This window comes from Scyliorhinus torazame, chromosome 8 (genome assembly GCF_047496885.1).
Source record: "Scyliorhinus torazame isolate Kashiwa2021f chromosome 8, sScyTor2.1, whole genome shotgun sequence".
Taxonomy (NCBI): domain Eukaryota; kingdom Metazoa; phylum Chordata; class Chondrichthyes; order Carcharhiniformes; family Scyliorhinidae; genus Scyliorhinus; species Scyliorhinus torazame.
The window spans coordinates 172,930,920-172,947,594 of NC_092714.1; the positions used below are offsets into that span (position 1 = coordinate 172,930,920).

The 16,675-nt window shown below is 49.2% G+C and overlaps 1 protein-coding gene across 3 annotated transcripts in view; it reads left to right on the forward strand.

The window, feature by feature from the left end:
* spo11 (SPO11 initiator of meiotic double stranded breaks) overlaps positions 1-16,675 on the forward strand; it is a 171,377-nt gene that overhangs the window by 96,018 nt on the left and 58,684 nt on the right. For 2 of the 3 annotated variants that reach the window (XM_072514521.1, XM_072514523.1), the window contains one exon: positions 11,995-12,104. The exons of the other annotated variant lie outside the window; for it this stretch is intronic. In XM_072514521.1, the coding sequence (XP_072370622.1) occupies positions 11,995-12,104 (110 nt within the window). The remainder of the gene's footprint in view (positions 1-11,994; positions 12,105-16,675) is intronic. 3 annotated transcript variants of the gene reach the window in all.

Below are 16,675 nucleotides of genomic sequence, written 5' to 3' on the forward strand. Positions count from 1 at the left end.
GCAGAAAATACGGAAGCATGGGATTCCGGGTGATTTAGCAGTTTGGATCAGAAATTGGCTAGCTGGAAGAAGACTAGGTGGTGGTTGATGGGAAGTGTTCAGACTGGAGTCCAGTTACTAGTGGTGTGCCACAAGGATCTGTTTTGGAGCCACTGCTATTTGTCATTTTTATAAATGACCTGGAGGAGGGCGTAGAAGGATGGATGAGTAAATTTGCAGATGACACTAAAGTCGGTGGCGTTGTGGACAGTGCGGAAGGATGTTACAAGTTACAGAGGGTCATAGATAAGCTGCAGCGCTGGGCTGAGAGGTGGCAAATGGAGTTTAATGCAGAAAAGTGTGAGGTGATTCATTTTGGAAGGAATAACAGGAAGATAGAGTACTGGGCTAATGGTAAGATTCTTGGCAGTGTGGATGAGCAGCGAGAGCTCGGTGTCCATGTACATAGATCCCTGAAAGTTGCCACTCAGGTTGAGAGGGTTGTTAAGAAGGCGTACGGTGTGTTAGCTTTTATTGGTAGAGGGATTGAGTTTCGGAGCCATGAGGTCATGTTGCAGCTGTACAAAACTCTGGTGCGGCCGCATTTGGAGTATTGCATGCAATTCTGGTCGCCGCATTATAGGAAGGATGTGGAAGCATTGGAAAGGGTGCAGAGGAGATTTACCAGAATGTTGCCTGGTGTGGAGGGAAGATCTGATGAGAAAAGGCTGAGGGACTTGAGGCTGTTTTCGTTAGAGAGAAGAAGGTTAAGAGGTGACTTAATTGAGGCATACAAGATGATCAGAGGATTGGATAGGGTGGACAGTGAGAGCCTTTTTCCTTAGATGGTGATGTCTAGCACGAGGGGACATAGCTTTAAATTGAGGGGAGATAGATATAAGACAGATGTCAGAGGTAGGTTCTTTACTCAGAGAGTAGTAAGGGCGTGGAATGCCCTGCCTGCAACAGTAGTGGACTCGCCAACACTAAGGGCATTCAAATGGCCATTGGATAGACATATGGACAATAAGGGAATAGTGTAAATGGGCTTTAGAGTGGTTTCACAGGTCGGCGCAACATCGAGGGCCGAAGGGCCTGTACTGCGCTGTAATGTTTTATGTTCTACTAATTGGTGTATTGAGTTATTGATCATTACTTGAACTTGAACCTCGTGGCAGTATCAGAAAGATACCTGGCGACTCTAGAGCAAAGGTTATACAACAGCCAATTGAACCAACCAAAAGTTAGCAACAATGGTCTGCCTGTGGGACAGGAGAGACCCAGGAACGGTAATGCTGGTTTCTGAGACATTGTAAGGTATGATTTGATGAATATGACTGTCAGGTGTTTGATTGACTGGTCTGTGAGATAGCTCTACCAATGTTGGCACAAGTTCCCAGATGAGATTTGGTGAAACACCTTAAAAGCGCCCATGACAATTTTAGTGATGTTGGTCCACTTTTACTGCCTTAGCAGCGGATACAGTAAGTACTTGCTTAACGTGCCTCACTTTATTATTGATTATAAAGTCGCGAGAGCATAGCCAATTTCACATTAACACTCTTTGCCATAGACTTTTTCTGTGGCCTACCTCTTCAAAACCTGACCTCAGTGCTCCCACTGTCGCCACCTGGGTTGGCCACTTCCTGACTTAAAATGGAGAACCGCAAAGGCTGCAGGGAACTTCAGCCAACACAGGCAAAAACTAGCAAGTGCAGAAATCCTGTGTATTGGAACTTGCAAAAACCAGACAGCACTGAAACCAGCAGCCATCTGCATAGTAATGAGCGGTTCCCAGGCACAATTGATACACTTCAGATGAGTAAGGCCACGCCAGACTCCTCGGCGCCAGCAGGAGCCAAGACAAAGGAAGGCCAACGGACATTTAGGGACCGCCCATCGATCAGGGAACAACTCCAGTATTGGAGAAATCAATCCAAGTGATCAGAACGCAGTCCAATCATTTGGAACCAGGTACGGGGTCCGCCCCGAAGGGCGGGAAGCCCCTGTGGACTATAAAGTAAAGCCCCCAAGTTCAAATCGGTCTTCTTGGCAGGGTCACTCAACAATGTGAATCAACCCCTGAGAGTGAACTGCCCAGCTGCCGCACCAACCAAGTAAGTCTCCAGTCAACGCTCGCTATGAGATAGGCGCTCCTAGCTACAAGTCCATACCAGCTTTTGAATCCCGCAGACTCAGGACCTGAACGAAAGGCCATTTGTTCCCCTGACCTGGTGGGCCAATTCCGAAGCTAAGTATAGGCCTTTTAGTGATAGAGAATAGTCTAGAAAGTAGAATTTATGCATGAGTAGTGATTTACTGTGTATAATAAATGTGTTTTGATGTGAATCTTACTAATTGGTGTGTGGAGTTATTGATCAGTACTTGAACTTGAACCTCGTGGCGGTATCATAAAGATACAAACTGAGCAAATTACGAATTAAGAGCCAACCAAAAGTTAGCAACATATTACTGGCGACATTCTGACGGGACCCGACTTAAAAGTGGCTTCACCACTCCGGGAGAACCCAAAAATTTGAATTAGAAATCCAATTGGGAACAGGAATTCCACAAGTGTTCAAGCAGTTCTGATCAATCCTCATAATTCGGCAGTGTGTTAATGCATGTGTAACTAAGGTAACTATGAGGTAAAACTGATAGATTTTTGTTGCGAAAAACTGTCGGGAGTTTGTATTCCGCAAAATAGCAAAAGCCGTACCCGTAATTACAGCACCGCCTTAGTAGCCCTAGTTCCAAATTTTAAGAGAGTAATTAGAGAGGAAAGATGGCAATGCAGGCAATGCAATGCCTCATGAACCCTGAAGAATTTGTGGTCGCAGCGACCAGCAGCAGAGAAGGATAGTGTCCCGTTTGGGAAGTGGAAATCAGGAAGCACCTCAAAGGGAAAGGATGGCCCCTTTGGAGTGAATTCTGTGAGAATAAGGAAACAAGACCCGGGAGTATAGGACATACTTGGTGGGAGAACCTGTCAGAAATTCATAAGAAAAGCTTTGGAAAAGCTCGCAAGCCGATGGCAATCGTGTCCTGTCTGGCACAATTGCGGGGCACAGAGGAGGTCGTTCGGACGCTCCGTAAAGAGATAGAAGGAGCACATCGAATGAGCAAGGTCGATGTGAGTGAGGTTGAGAAAGAGAACATAGAGTTGAGAAGGAAGTTAGCAGCAAAGGACGGAGAGGTGGATGATGCCAAGTGGGCACACCAGTCTTGTCTGGTGCACATAAGCAGCTTCCAGACACAGTACGAAAAGGCCTATCAGGACACGCAACGTGCCGTCCAGGTAAGAGAGGAAACTGTTAGAGCCATTGCAAAGGCAGTGTAGCGACCTGAAAGCAGTCTTACGAGCACTCCATGCTGCCACCACGGAGCACAGACAGAGCTCACCAGATCATGCGAAATGCAGGAAGCAGATTGCAGAACTGCAGTCTTTGCTTTCAGTTCAGAATGGATTCCACAGCACCTTTGGATCCCAGTTAGATGCAGAAGACGAAGATGGGAAGAATTAAATGAGACCGCGCATAGATATGTTCAGGGAACATGTGCGCAAGGAAAGCCTCAGAAGAGAAAAGCGCCCCAACCTCCCACATCGCAGATAGTTCAGGCACCAATGGATCCAGTAACCACCCACCGCACAGTCACATCGGACGGAGGTACAGAATTTCTTTATACCACCCCCTTAACCGTGACCCAATTACGGGACGCGTGCAAGAAAATCACACCGTTTCTCCCCACCTCAGACCCCCACCGCTTCTTTGCTAGAGTAAAGCAGCAGGCGACCATGTACGGCCTGGATGGGCGTGAGCACGTGAAGCTCACAGTTTTGTGTGTAGACACTTCGGTCGTAGCAGCCCTTCCCGACCCACAGAATGTAGGAGGAGGCACCCTTGCAGAGATGCATGCGGCGATCCTAGATGCGATCGGCTACAACAGAGGTGACCCAGTAGAAGACCTGAATGAGTGCAGACAGAAAAAGACGGAACACCCCACAGCGTTTGCTGGACGCCTGTGGATTCACTTTACAGCTGTTTTCGGTAATCTAGACCGCGCCCATTTGTCCCAAGAAAGTATGGCCAAATGGACCCGCACCCATGCCACAGAGGCAGGATAAAAAGCCTGTACCAACTATGACCCCTCAGAAGAAGCGCATAATGAGAAATGGATTTTAAAGAGATTGTCCTGCGCCTGGGAACAATCTGTCCAAAACAAACCCGCAGTTAGGAAACCCGAGGAACAGCAGCAGAAGCAGACATTCAAGCGGTGAAAACGCACCAGAACCCCGCATGGGTGAACGAAGGCAGGAACAGCCCCCCACAAAAGCCACAGGAGTGTTACAACTGTGGACGGTTTGGACACTTTGCATGAGAATGCAATGCCCCACGAAAGCCACAGAGAGCCCAGCAGGCAGGCACTCTGAATAAGAATAGGACAGAGCCCATACATAGCGTGAGCACCTGTTCAGACCAGACGGACCTGAACAGAACGGACTGACGGTGTTCAGGCTCCCCCAGTTGGGTCTGCGACACCCTTTGGTCCGGCCGACCAGTAGTTGCAGCAAAGATACGGGGACAGCCCATCGAATTGCAATGGGACACAGGAGGGACCCGCACCACAATTAATTCCTCTGCCATGTTTCAGAAAGACACGTGGCCCACTACAGCCACAATCACCCTCAGCGGCTTCACAGGCCACTCACAGCAGGGACGCATCACAGCCCCTGTACCCATTCAGATTGGCAATATAACGACTAAGCACCCCATAGTTTTAGTCGATCTACCCCACACAGCAGAACACATTTTGGGAATTGACTTTATGAACTCCCACCAACTTTTATTTGATCCGGTAAACCAATGTGTTTGGAGAATGGCAAAATCCGCAAGAGCCCCCGCAACGCTCACAATAGGTGAATACACAAACAAGATTAGCGCAGTCGACGATTTCTGCTTTGACCCGACCACGATTAGCACAGACAAGCAGGTTAGGGCAGTTCTGCAGAAGCACAGGACAGCATACGTGACCCACAAACACAACTGTGGCCGGATGACTGGTTCCGTTCAAATCACAGGACCTGGCCCTAGACCCCAAAAGCAATACGGAGTTCCCCAAGAGGCAGAGGGAGAAATCTCAAAAGTGATCAACAGCTTATTAGAGCAGGGCGTACTCCGATCAGTAGCCTCCACTAATAATGCCCCGATTTGGCCCGTGAGAAAGCCCGATGGATCATGGTGACTGACCATCGATTACCGGGAACTCAACAAAGTCACCCCCGCAACAGCCCCCACGGTAGCCACAAGTCCCGAGACCATGCTCAAACAGGGATTCACGATATTTTACGGTTTTGGACATCAGTATCGGATTCTGGTCTTGGCAAAAGCGTGCCAATACAAATTTGCCTTCACTTTTAAAAGTCAGCAGTACAAGTGGACATGCCTTCCACAAGGATTCCACAACTCCCTCTCCATTTTCCATCGACAGCTGGCAAATGGTTTGTCAAAATTTTCTCGCCCCGAATGTCTGGTCCAGTATGTGGACGACCTATTACTGCAGACAGACACCAAGGCAGAGCACATCGAGATTCTGTCCGAACTCCTGGAACTTCTACAACAGATTGGCTGCAAAGTAAACCCAAAAAAGGCCCAGATTTTGGAAAACAAGGTGATATATTTGGGTACGATTATCACGCACAAAAGAATTGACTCGATTGCCAAATTGCCGCTTCCCCAGAATGTTTCAGCCCTCCGGTCGTATTTAGGACTGGTTGGCTACTGCCGAAACTATATTGACGGTTTCGCCACCAAGGCAGCACCCCTCTCGGAACTCCTAAAGAAAGGAGCCCCTTGGGAATGGCTTCCGCAGCATACGGATGCTGTGGATGCTTTGAAAAGAGTCCTCATTGCAGCCCCCGCACTACAAGTTCCAGACCCGCTTTCCCGCTACGCTATAGAGATAGCTAGCACCGACTGCACCCTTTCAGCCGTGCTCCTCCAGTAATGGCACGAACAGTTAAGACCCGTGGCTTACGCATCCAGACTTTTAGATCCTGTGGAGCAGGGATTTTCGGCCTGTGAAAGGCACCTGCTCACAGTTTTCTGGGCAATTCAGTTTTTTTCCTCCATAACTGGACTAAACCCCATCACAATCCTCACGGAACACACCCCCACCCAACTTTTACTTGACGGACGACTTAAGGACGGTACAGTTAGCCAAATTAGAGCAGCTAGATGGACCCTTCTTTTGCAGGGACGGGACATCACTGTAAAAAGGACCAAGACCCACACTTTCTTAGCCGATAACCTTCAGTACTCAGGCACCCCCCCATGAATGTGAAATCATCTCACAACACAGGCGCCCATATTGCGAAAACACCCCCCCAGAAAGATAAGTAGTTCACCCCAGAGCCCCCAGCACACAGACACGGGTGCACCTTTAAGGATTTATGTGGATGGTTCTTCCACAGTATTAGAAGGGAAGCGCATTACAGGATGCGGCATATATGTCGAGGACACGCAGGGACGCGCCCTTGAAGAAATCTCACTAAAACTACCAGGACACTTGGGCGCGCAGGTGGCAGAACTAGCAGCCGTTGCGTATCTTATAGATCACCCAGATTCCTTCCCCAGCCCAGCAGACATATACTCGGACAGCCTCTATGTCTGCAATTGCCTTACAGAAAGCTGTGGAAAGCAAAGGATTTGTTTTTGCAGACGGAACCCCCCCCCCCTTTTTCAGCCCCATTGCACCGCCACATTTTAGAGAAGACACAGGACAGGACCTTTGGTATTGTTAAAGTTCGCAGCCACCACCGTTCCTCCCCCCCCCTGGAAATGTAAAGGCCGGCGCACTGGTAAAAGCAGGTTCCAGGCATGGACATTTTTGGACACCCCCCGAACGCGCACCAGTGAATGCAGTTCAGGTCTCGCAGACTAATATCGAGGATTTAGTGCAGGCCCAGAAATAGGACAGCAATCTCAGGGAGATTTTGAATGGACAATTTACAGCACCTTATGATAGGTTTAAAAATGCACTGACCACAGATGACTGTGTGGTGTTAAAAGACACCCTTTCTGTGGTTCCTGAACAGGACAGGAATCAACTGATTTGTTTATTCCATGTCAGTCATGGACATAAGGGAATTGATCCCACTACAGCCCACCTCAGGCAGCTCTGTTGGTGGCCAAGTTTAAAAGAAGATGTAACGCACCACGTTGAGAATTGCCTTATCTGTGCCCAGAACAATCCGGACAGATACGCAAAGAAGGCTCAACTCAGTCACACCCGCCCCTTTAATGGCCCCTGGACTAACCTCCAGATCGATTTTATAGGACCATTGCCCCCTTGCAGGAATGGTTACAAGTACGTATTAGTCGTCATAGACACTTTTACGAAATGGGTAGAGGCATTCCCACCCAGAACTAACACGGCAAAGACCACAGCCAAGATCTTAACCCACCACATGTTTACAAGATGGGGACTCCCCCGCAGCATTGAATCCGACCAAGGTTCCCATTTTACGGGACGTGTCATGAAGTACGTCCTCAAGATATTTTGCATTACCCCAAAATTCCACATCGCATACCACCCCCAGTCAAGTGGTATCGTGGAGCGCATGAATCGGACCATAAAAGCCACCCTCAGAAAAATGGTCCAACAAAACAACACCACTTGGGATTCAGTCCTCCCTTTTGCGCTGATGTTTTTGAGAAATACTGTCTCAACTTCCACAGGTTACTCCCCACACACTCTCATGACCGGACGCCCCATGAAAGGCACAGAATTTTTATTAGGATTGGACTTGACCAGCCCCGAAGTGACGGCCCTCACACACGAGAACGCAGTCAAACAGTTAGTTGAAAATGTGAAAACGGCTCAGCTAGCAGCCACAGCAAGATTAGGCACAAGGAAGAAACAGAGCAAGGCCTGTTTCGACAAGATAGTGCATGCGACTGAGTTTGAGGTAGGACAGCAGGTCATGCTCTTAATTTACAACCCCAGCACATTCGTGTCACCGAAGTATTCGGGTCCGTACTCCATTGCGGACAAAGTAGCCCCTCAGTGTATAAAATTAAGTACCCCAACGGAAAGACTGCGTGGTTCCATATTAACCAGCTTAAGGCATATGGCCCACAGTCCAACCACGCACACCACGTCATGCACGACGCAGCAGACCACACCCCGCCCACACCCAACATATCCCTACCCTCCCCCAACACGCCCACCACATCCACGGACTCGCCCTCGACTCCACCCCGACCTCTAGACTCCACCCCGGAACGCCCACAGACAGCAGCAGCAGCGACTGTGACTCAGACAATAGCCACAGCACGCCTCCCTACTATCCCCAGGCAACAGGAACCACACCCAGCGAATCTGACCACCATTCGAGTGATCCCTTCCTCATAACATTCCTCAACAAACCCCACCAAAGACCACCGCCCTATAATGACGACTCCATCCCCACAGAACTAGACACCACCTTTTGGCACCGCGATCACTCATACAGGCTCGTCCGGAACGACGAGATGGACCCCAAATCGCACCATGCTGTCCTATCAGCCCTTATACATTCGAGAGTATGGCATCCAGGAGAAGATGACGACTTTGAGTCTGACTCCCAAAGCGAGAACCCCTTTGCGACCCTGTTCGCAACTGATAACTGAGGTGTCCAGATGATGTTTTAAAAAGGAACCGCTTGGGAGAAACGGTGTCCTTTCTGATGGAACCTGCAGCATGTTGTTTAATGTTGTTTGTTACTGTTATTGTTATGTGTTGTATGTAAGATCGGAACATTTTTTCCACGGCCCCACGCCTTATTTGTCGGCGGAAACCTATGAAAACTTGCCAGCAGGCTCATCGGCAGAAACAGCTGAGAGCTTGCCAGCCCCCATTCATAACTGCTCTTCTGGTTCGAAGGTAGAACCAATACGGCAACCCCCACGATGACTTGCCCGTTCTTGCCGGTTGCTCAAGCAGTGGAGAAACGGCATTGGTCTCCGCCCTGCCTGAGGACCCCCCTCTAGTCAACTCCGCTCGGGTAGAGCACATACGGCATTGGTCACCGTCCTACCCGGGGATTCCATCCAAATCTTACCCGTCGCAGCCCATACGCACCTAATTTCGGCACTTTTGGTTCAAAAAGTTTTGTTTTATTTTCCGGCAACGCTTAAATTGCCCTCCCTATGCTATTTACATCCTCAAACATTTGGATGGTAAATCGCACAACCTGCGAGACGGCTCGCACTGTTTCAGTATTTTTAAGTGTGTCTTGTCCTGGATATTTGTTTTTTTTAAAAACCGAGCCCGAGTCACACGGTGACAAATTGTAAAGGGGAATTGGCACAAAAGGACAGACATACTAACAGACGAGATATTAACCAAGATAGTAACAGAAACTATGCTTGATCCCACAGAACTCCAGAAGCCCCAAGGAAAGAAAAGAAGAGAAGAGAAAGAAAAACAATGAGGACATCCTCCGTGTTGATCACCACCATTATAATGTGTATTCTGTTGCGCGCAATCGCGAACCCACTGATCCCCCTGCAGCATCGTGCAGACTATCTGCATGAGGAAATGGCGAAGGAGAGCCGACCTTGCTCGTACCCCGGTATACAGAATGTGATCCCCTATTTTCGGTTTTCACCAGGCCCCCGAACCCCTTGATCTACAATAAAGACCATTTGTGTTGCATCTTTTGTAAATAAAGAAATGGAAATATTGTACACCCCTGTGCTTGACTGCCAAGCCAGAGGAAAAATGTGAATGCTGCTATTATTTTGTATTGTTTAGGAAGTTAATATGACTGAATGTTTTAGTGAGTAGTTTATTGAGGACAGTTAGAGGTACCGTTTTTTTTTTTGTGTTGTAATGCATATTCCCGTCTGACATAGCACTACTTAGAAATTGTTTGTTAAAATTTTTACTGCATAGTTATGGTCAGTGTAGAGGCCATGGAAGAGTACTCGCTGGGTCAGGGAATGAAGACAACGCAGTTATGTGATCCTTCACGCTTCGCGTTAGGGATCACAAGGAGGGTGTATAGCCACCTGGGTTGGCCACTTCCCGACTTAAAATGGAAAACCGCAAAGGCTGCAGGGAAATTCAGCCAACACGGGCAAAAACTAGCAAGTGCAGAAATCCTGTGTATTGGAACTTGCAAAAACCAGACAGCACTGAAACCAGCAGCCATCTGCATAGTAATGAGCGATTCCCAGGCACAATTGATACACTTCAGATGAGTAAGGCCAAGCCAGACTCCTCGGCGCCAGCAGGAACCAAGACAAAGGAAGGCCAACGGACATTGAGGGACCGCCCAGCGATCAGGGAACAACTCCAGTATTGGAGAAATCGATCCAAGTGATCGGAATGCAGTCCAATCATTTGGAACCAGGTACAGGGTCCGCCCCGAAGGGCGGGAAGCTCCTGGGGACTATAAAGTAAAGCCCCCAAGTTCAAATCGGTCTTCTTGGCAGGGTCACTCAACAACGCAAATCAACCCCTAAGAGTGAACTGCCCAGCTGCCGCACCAACCAAGTCTCCAGTCAACGCTCGCTACGAGATAGGCGCTCCTAGCTACCAGTCCTTACCAGCTTTTGAATCCTGCAGACTCAGGACCTGAATGAAAGGCCATTTGTTCCCCTCACCTGGTGGGCCAATTCCGAAGCTAAGTATAGGCCTTTTAGTGATAGAAATAGTCTAGAAAGTAGAGTTTATGCATAAGTAGTGACTTACTGTATATAATAAATGTGTTTTGAATTGAATCTTACTAATTGGTGTGTTGAGTTATTGATCAGTACTTGAACTTGAACCTCGTGGCGGTATAAAGATACCTGGCGACTCTAGAGCAAAGGTTAAACAAACAGAGCAAATTACGAATTAAGAGCCAACCAAAAGTTAGCAACACCACGTTGCTGGCTTTGCCCCTGGACCTTGCCTCCCAGCCTCATCTCTTGCCCTTGCGCCCCAGTCTCAACTCTCGCCCTCGCTTCCTGGCCTCGTCTCCTGCCCTCGCTCCCAACCCTTGATCCCTGGCCTCACCTCCCATCCTTCCTCCCTTACCACAGGACACAGAGTCTGCTGTACTTCTAGTGGCTGCTGCCCCCACGCTTGGCTCCACTGGTGCTGAACACCCACAGACGACCTGGGCTTCATCTAGTGGGGAAAGTTGGTCAGCACAGGTCGTTCTTGGACTTCAGCTGACAACTGCACTACTTACCTTCTGTGACTAGATGGAGCCTGGTCAATCTAAAAGTACTGTACAGTACAGTTACCTATATATTGAGTGTATTTTTTAATTGTGTATGTGTTTTATATTTAGTTGAGGGAATTTAACTCTGTTTTTAAAATTGATTCTTTGGGAACCTCTGATTCACTTAGGTCATTTCACTTAAAGTCGCAATCAGGAATGCAGCCACGTAATTTAGGACTTAACACTATTATAGAATCTCCTGAGTTTGTAGTACCATAGCTTGATAATTGATTTATCAGTGTGATACGATCTTAGGTTATTTATTGCATGAAGTGATATCAATATACTTCCTTTTCTTGTAAATTTAATATTAATTCTACATTTTTCTCTATTTCAAATGAAATTATTTCATCCATTGTTTGACAGAGACATAACCCACTAATTTTAAAAGGAATCAAGCCTACTAATTTTAAAAGGAATCAAAGAGGTAAAACAAAGAAATGTAAAAGAAATGAGGAATGAATTAAGGAAAGTAGTAAAGCAGGGATGGAAAGCCGAGAAAGAACATTTTAAAGCCCCAGAGCATAATTGCAGGGCCTAAAAATCAAAGGGGCACAATCCATTAGCACAATATCTCTAGCCTAGAAAGTCCTGCCGTTGATTGTTTTGCTCCTGTACATAACTATAATGCAGATGTTGACATGCCAATTTTAATTGAATTAATGCTACAGTAGAGGACAGAAGCATTAGAATTCATTTGTCAATATCTCCCAACAATAACATCTAGGTTTGTGTGTTAATTTACCTTAACCTTTTAGATTTAAATTCTGCTGCTAAATTTGTGCTTGTAGTGGAAAAAGATGCCACCTTCCAGAGGTTGTTGGATGATGACTTTTGCACCAACTTGTTCCCATGCATTATTGTAACTGTAAGTGCCAGAATATTTTTACTTTTCTGTTATAGCTTTTTGCAGACAGCTTGGCAATCATTGTTTCAGCACATTGGTAATTAATGTTTTTAAGTTTAATGAAGTACAAGGATAAGTCCTTTTTTAACCATTCCAGGAATCAGGATCGATTATAGCAAATGAACAGCTGGAAACTACAATACCTGAGTTGTCTTGTGAAGATCAGCAAAGGATTCATCAATTTTCCTCAAATGAGAGAATGCAATCTCCTGGATTGCAAGACACCTCTACCCCCTCCCCCCACTTAATTATTTAGTATTGTAGGTATGTGAGGGAACAGCAAAATTATTTTCTGCAATTGGTGGAAATCCCAGGTTGTAGAAGGATATTAGGGGAAAGATATCAGGCCTGCAAAGCGATCTGCGGAAGTAAACCAACATTACTGTTATGCACGACAGAAGCTTTCAATGTACTTACAATGTTGACTGTGCTTGCAGGGAAGGATGGGGTCCAGTCAGTGAAAAGTACATGAATGATGACCCAAAACAATCTTCTTCTTTCACGATGAGATCAAAACATTTTTGGAGGACTGAGTAATGACGAAAGAGTGAGAGATGATAAAGTCGGAAGCTTCTCTCGAGCTCATGGCTAGCATATTGTCATGTAATGTTGTTTTACGAACTGACTGTCACACAAACACATACTGTGGAAGCCCAGGGCTCCAATTGTATGTTATGGCTGGTCTCAAAATACTCGGAAAATGGGATGCAGACTTGTGTCAATAAGACAGGAATAGAAATTAAAATTATGTGTATCAAAGGTTAATTAGTTTCTGCTTTTTTAAAATGGACTTCTGTTGAGTCAAAAAGATGGTTGTTACAAACCTGAGGCGGGATTCTCCGACTCCCCCACCGGGTCTGAGAATCGCCGGGGGGCAGCGTGAATCGCGCCCCCGCCGGCCACCGAATTCTCCGGCGCCAGAGATTCGGCGGGGGCGGGAATCGTGCCGTGCCGGTCGGTGCCCCCCCCCCCCCCCCGGCGATTCTCCGGCTCGCGATGGGCCGAAGTCCCGCTGCTGTCATGCCAGTTCCGCCGGCGGGAATTAAACCACCTCTCTTACCGGTGGCGCGGGAGGGTTCCGGGGTCCTTGGGGGGGCGCAGGACGATCTGGCCCCAGGGGGTGCTCCCATGGTGGCCTGGCCCGCAATCGGGGCCCACCGATCCGCCGGGCGGGCCTGTGCCGTGGGGGCACTCTTTTCTCTCCGCCTCGGCCATAGCCACCGCGATGGCCGACGCAGAAACGACCCACCCCACCCGCGCATGCGCGGGGATGACGTCAGCATGCCGCTGTCGCTCCTGCGCATGCGTGGAGTTCCGCCGGCCGGCGGAGTCCTTTCGGCCCAGGCTGGCGTGGCACCAAAGGCCTTTCCCGCCGGCCGGCGGCGCACCAACCACTCCAACGCGGGCCTAGCCCCTCAAGGTAAGGGCTTGGCCCCCAAAGGTGCGGGGAAATCTGCACCTTCGGGGCGGCCCGACGCCGGAGTGGTTCCCACCACTCCATCCCGCCGGGACACCCCGTCCCGCCGGGTAGGGGAGAATCCCAGCCCATGGGCGGGATTCTCCGACCCCCCCGCCGGGTCAGAGAATCACCGGGGGGGGGGGGCGTCGTGAATCCCGCCCCCGCCGAATTCTCCGGCACTGGAGATTCGGCGGGCTCGGGAATCGCGCCGCGATCGGCTCGGGAATCGCCCCCCCCCCCGGCGATTCTCTGGCCGAAGTCCCGCTGCTGTAATGCCGGTCCCGCCAGCGTGAATTAAACCACCTCCCTTACCGGCGGGACAAGGCGGCGTGAGCGGGCTCCAGGGGTGCCCCCACGGTGGCCTGGCCCACGATCGGGTCCACCGATCCACGGGCGGGCCTGTGCCGTGGGGGCACTCTTTTACTACACGTCGGCCGTGTAGGTCTCCGCGATGGCCGACGCGTAGGTGACCCCCCCCCCGCGCATGAATGAGGTCAGCAGCTGCTGACGCTCCCGCGCATGCGCGGACTTCCGCCGGCCGGCGGAGTCCCTTCGTCCCCGGTGGCGTGGCGCCAAAGGCCTTCCATGCCAGCCGGCGGGACGGCAACCACTCCGGCGCGGGCCTAGCCCCTAAAGGTGAGGGCTTGGCCCCTAAAGGTGCGGATCTCCACACCTTTGGGGCCGCCCGACGCCGGAGTGGTTCACGCCACTCCATCCCGCCGGGACCTCCCGCCCCGCCAGGTAGGGGAGAATCCTGCCCCAGATGACCACAGGATTGGTCCTTTGTTTTAAAAGCTACCAACAACTGTTACAAGAGCTCATCATTGTGGAATCTCAAACCAGGGGATATTGACACACTCGTTAATGGCTGCAGAGTTGTTAATAGACGTCTCACACCTTGGACTGTCTGTGTCCATTTCAGTCGAGGACCATTGAGAGGGTCATTGGCCATCATTTGCATTCTGATAAATTTACATCTCCAGAGGAGTCAGAAGGTCTGCCTAGTCAATGGCTTCCTGACACAAGCACTTCAACATGGATAGTAACTCTTCCAAAAACTAAGAGACACTAGCAGTCCTGAAACCAAAGCCAGTTCCAGATACAAGATAAACATCGCATTTGACATCATTGGAGTAAGAAGGTCACATAACTTGAGTGACCATTTTGAAACCTCTATATTCCTTTGAGAATTGAGAAAACCACAGATGCTGTTTTAACACTGACTGGAAGGATCTCGAGCAGCCTAGCTAACCAAGCACTGGCCATCATCTGTCAACTCCCCGAAGCCTACTTGATTTTTAAAGTCTCAGATCAATGCACGGTAGCATTGTGGATAGCACAATTGCTTCACAGCTCCAGGGTCCCAGGTTCGATTCCCCGCTGGGTCACTGTCAGTGCGGAGTCTGCGCGTTCTCTCCGTGTGTGCGTGGGTTTCCTCCGGGTGCTCCGGTTTCCTCCCACAGTCCAAAGACGTGCAGGTTAGGTGGATTGGCCATGCTAAATTGCCCTTAGTGTCCAAAATTGCCCTTAGTGTTGGGTGGGGTCACTGGGTTATGGGGATATGGTGGAAGTGTGGACCTTGGGTCGGGTGCTCTTTCCAAGAGCCGGTGCAGGCTCGATGGGCTGAATGGCCTCCTGCACTTTAAATTCTATGATTCTAATACCTGCCAAGTGGCCTAAGCGCAGAAAGCTCATCATGCTGCAACGTCCTTTGTTCCAGAATTTCATGTTGTTTCATGTTGCTATTTCCAATCAGAAATGCATCCACAAAGGAAACACCCTTTCGACTTTGCATTCTTGGACTCTAGAAATCACTTGAACTATTATTAATTTTGGTGGTTCCGTTATCTTTGTTGCCCATAGCTGTAAATCTTCCTCTTTTCTATACATCCTTACTGTGTGTGTGTGTGCTTGTAAGCACTTACCCTCCAGGTTTGAATGTGGATAAACTAACTGTTATAACCTGCCTACTGACGATTGGCTGGGGACTAATGATTATCCCACAATCCTATGGGAGTATGAACTTCCCCAATGAGGGGGGCGGAGAAACTCCTACTATAAATAAGCTGGCCAGTCCAGGAACCAGGAGGAAGGAGAAGGTAGCAAGGGAAGTTACTGCTACTACTATGTATATATTGTTATAGTAAATAAACTTTATTATTTTGTATCCTTAAAACTCGTGCTGGATTCTTCGGGGCCCTTACAAAACTGGCGACGAAGGTAAAAGTGAATAGCTGTCTACACTGCTGAAGCCACCTCCCTGGATTTTTGTTGGATACAGGTTGGAAGTTGTTTTCTATTATACCATGCCTCTGTACGGACGTTTGGATGTTTTTGATGCTGCGCTGGAAAGCTGGAACCAGTACACGCAACGGATGCGTTACTATTTCCGGGCAAACAATATCACTGAAAACGAGCGCCAGGTGGTCATATTGCTCACCGCCTGCGGGCCGCATACGTTTGGGGTGATTAGGAGCCTTACGTACCCAGCTGCGCCGGACACCAAAACGTTTGACGAACTTGTGAATATAGTGGGGCAACACTTTAACCCAACCCCGTCCACGATAGTCCAGCGTTACCGGTTTAATACCGCTGAGAGGACCCCTGGAGAATCCCTTGCTGATTTTTTATCCAGGCTACGCGGGATTGCGGAATACTGTGACTATGGTGAGACCTTGTCAGAAATGTTACGCGACCGTTTGGTTTGCGGTATTAACAAAGCGGCCACCCAGAGAAAGTTGTCAGCGGAGCCAACATTGACTTTTCAACAGGCAATACAAATAGTCTTGTCCCGAGAGAGCGCAGAGCGAGGAGTACAGGAGCTACAGGGAATGGAAGTGCATGCCTTGGGGCGAAACCCTTTCCGCCCAAAAACGTCCCCCCGCACTCCTGCGGTACCTTGGGCAAGGCAACGACCAGACCGACGCCAGTGGCCATCGGACATTCCTCCCCGAAGGGAGCCTTCTCCAGAGCCAATGGATGAGGAGCCATGTCCGTGTCAGACTTGTAGGCGCCGACCCCGTCGCGGACGGCGGTCCTGGGGACGCCAGAGGCGCCGTCGTTCCGACCGAAA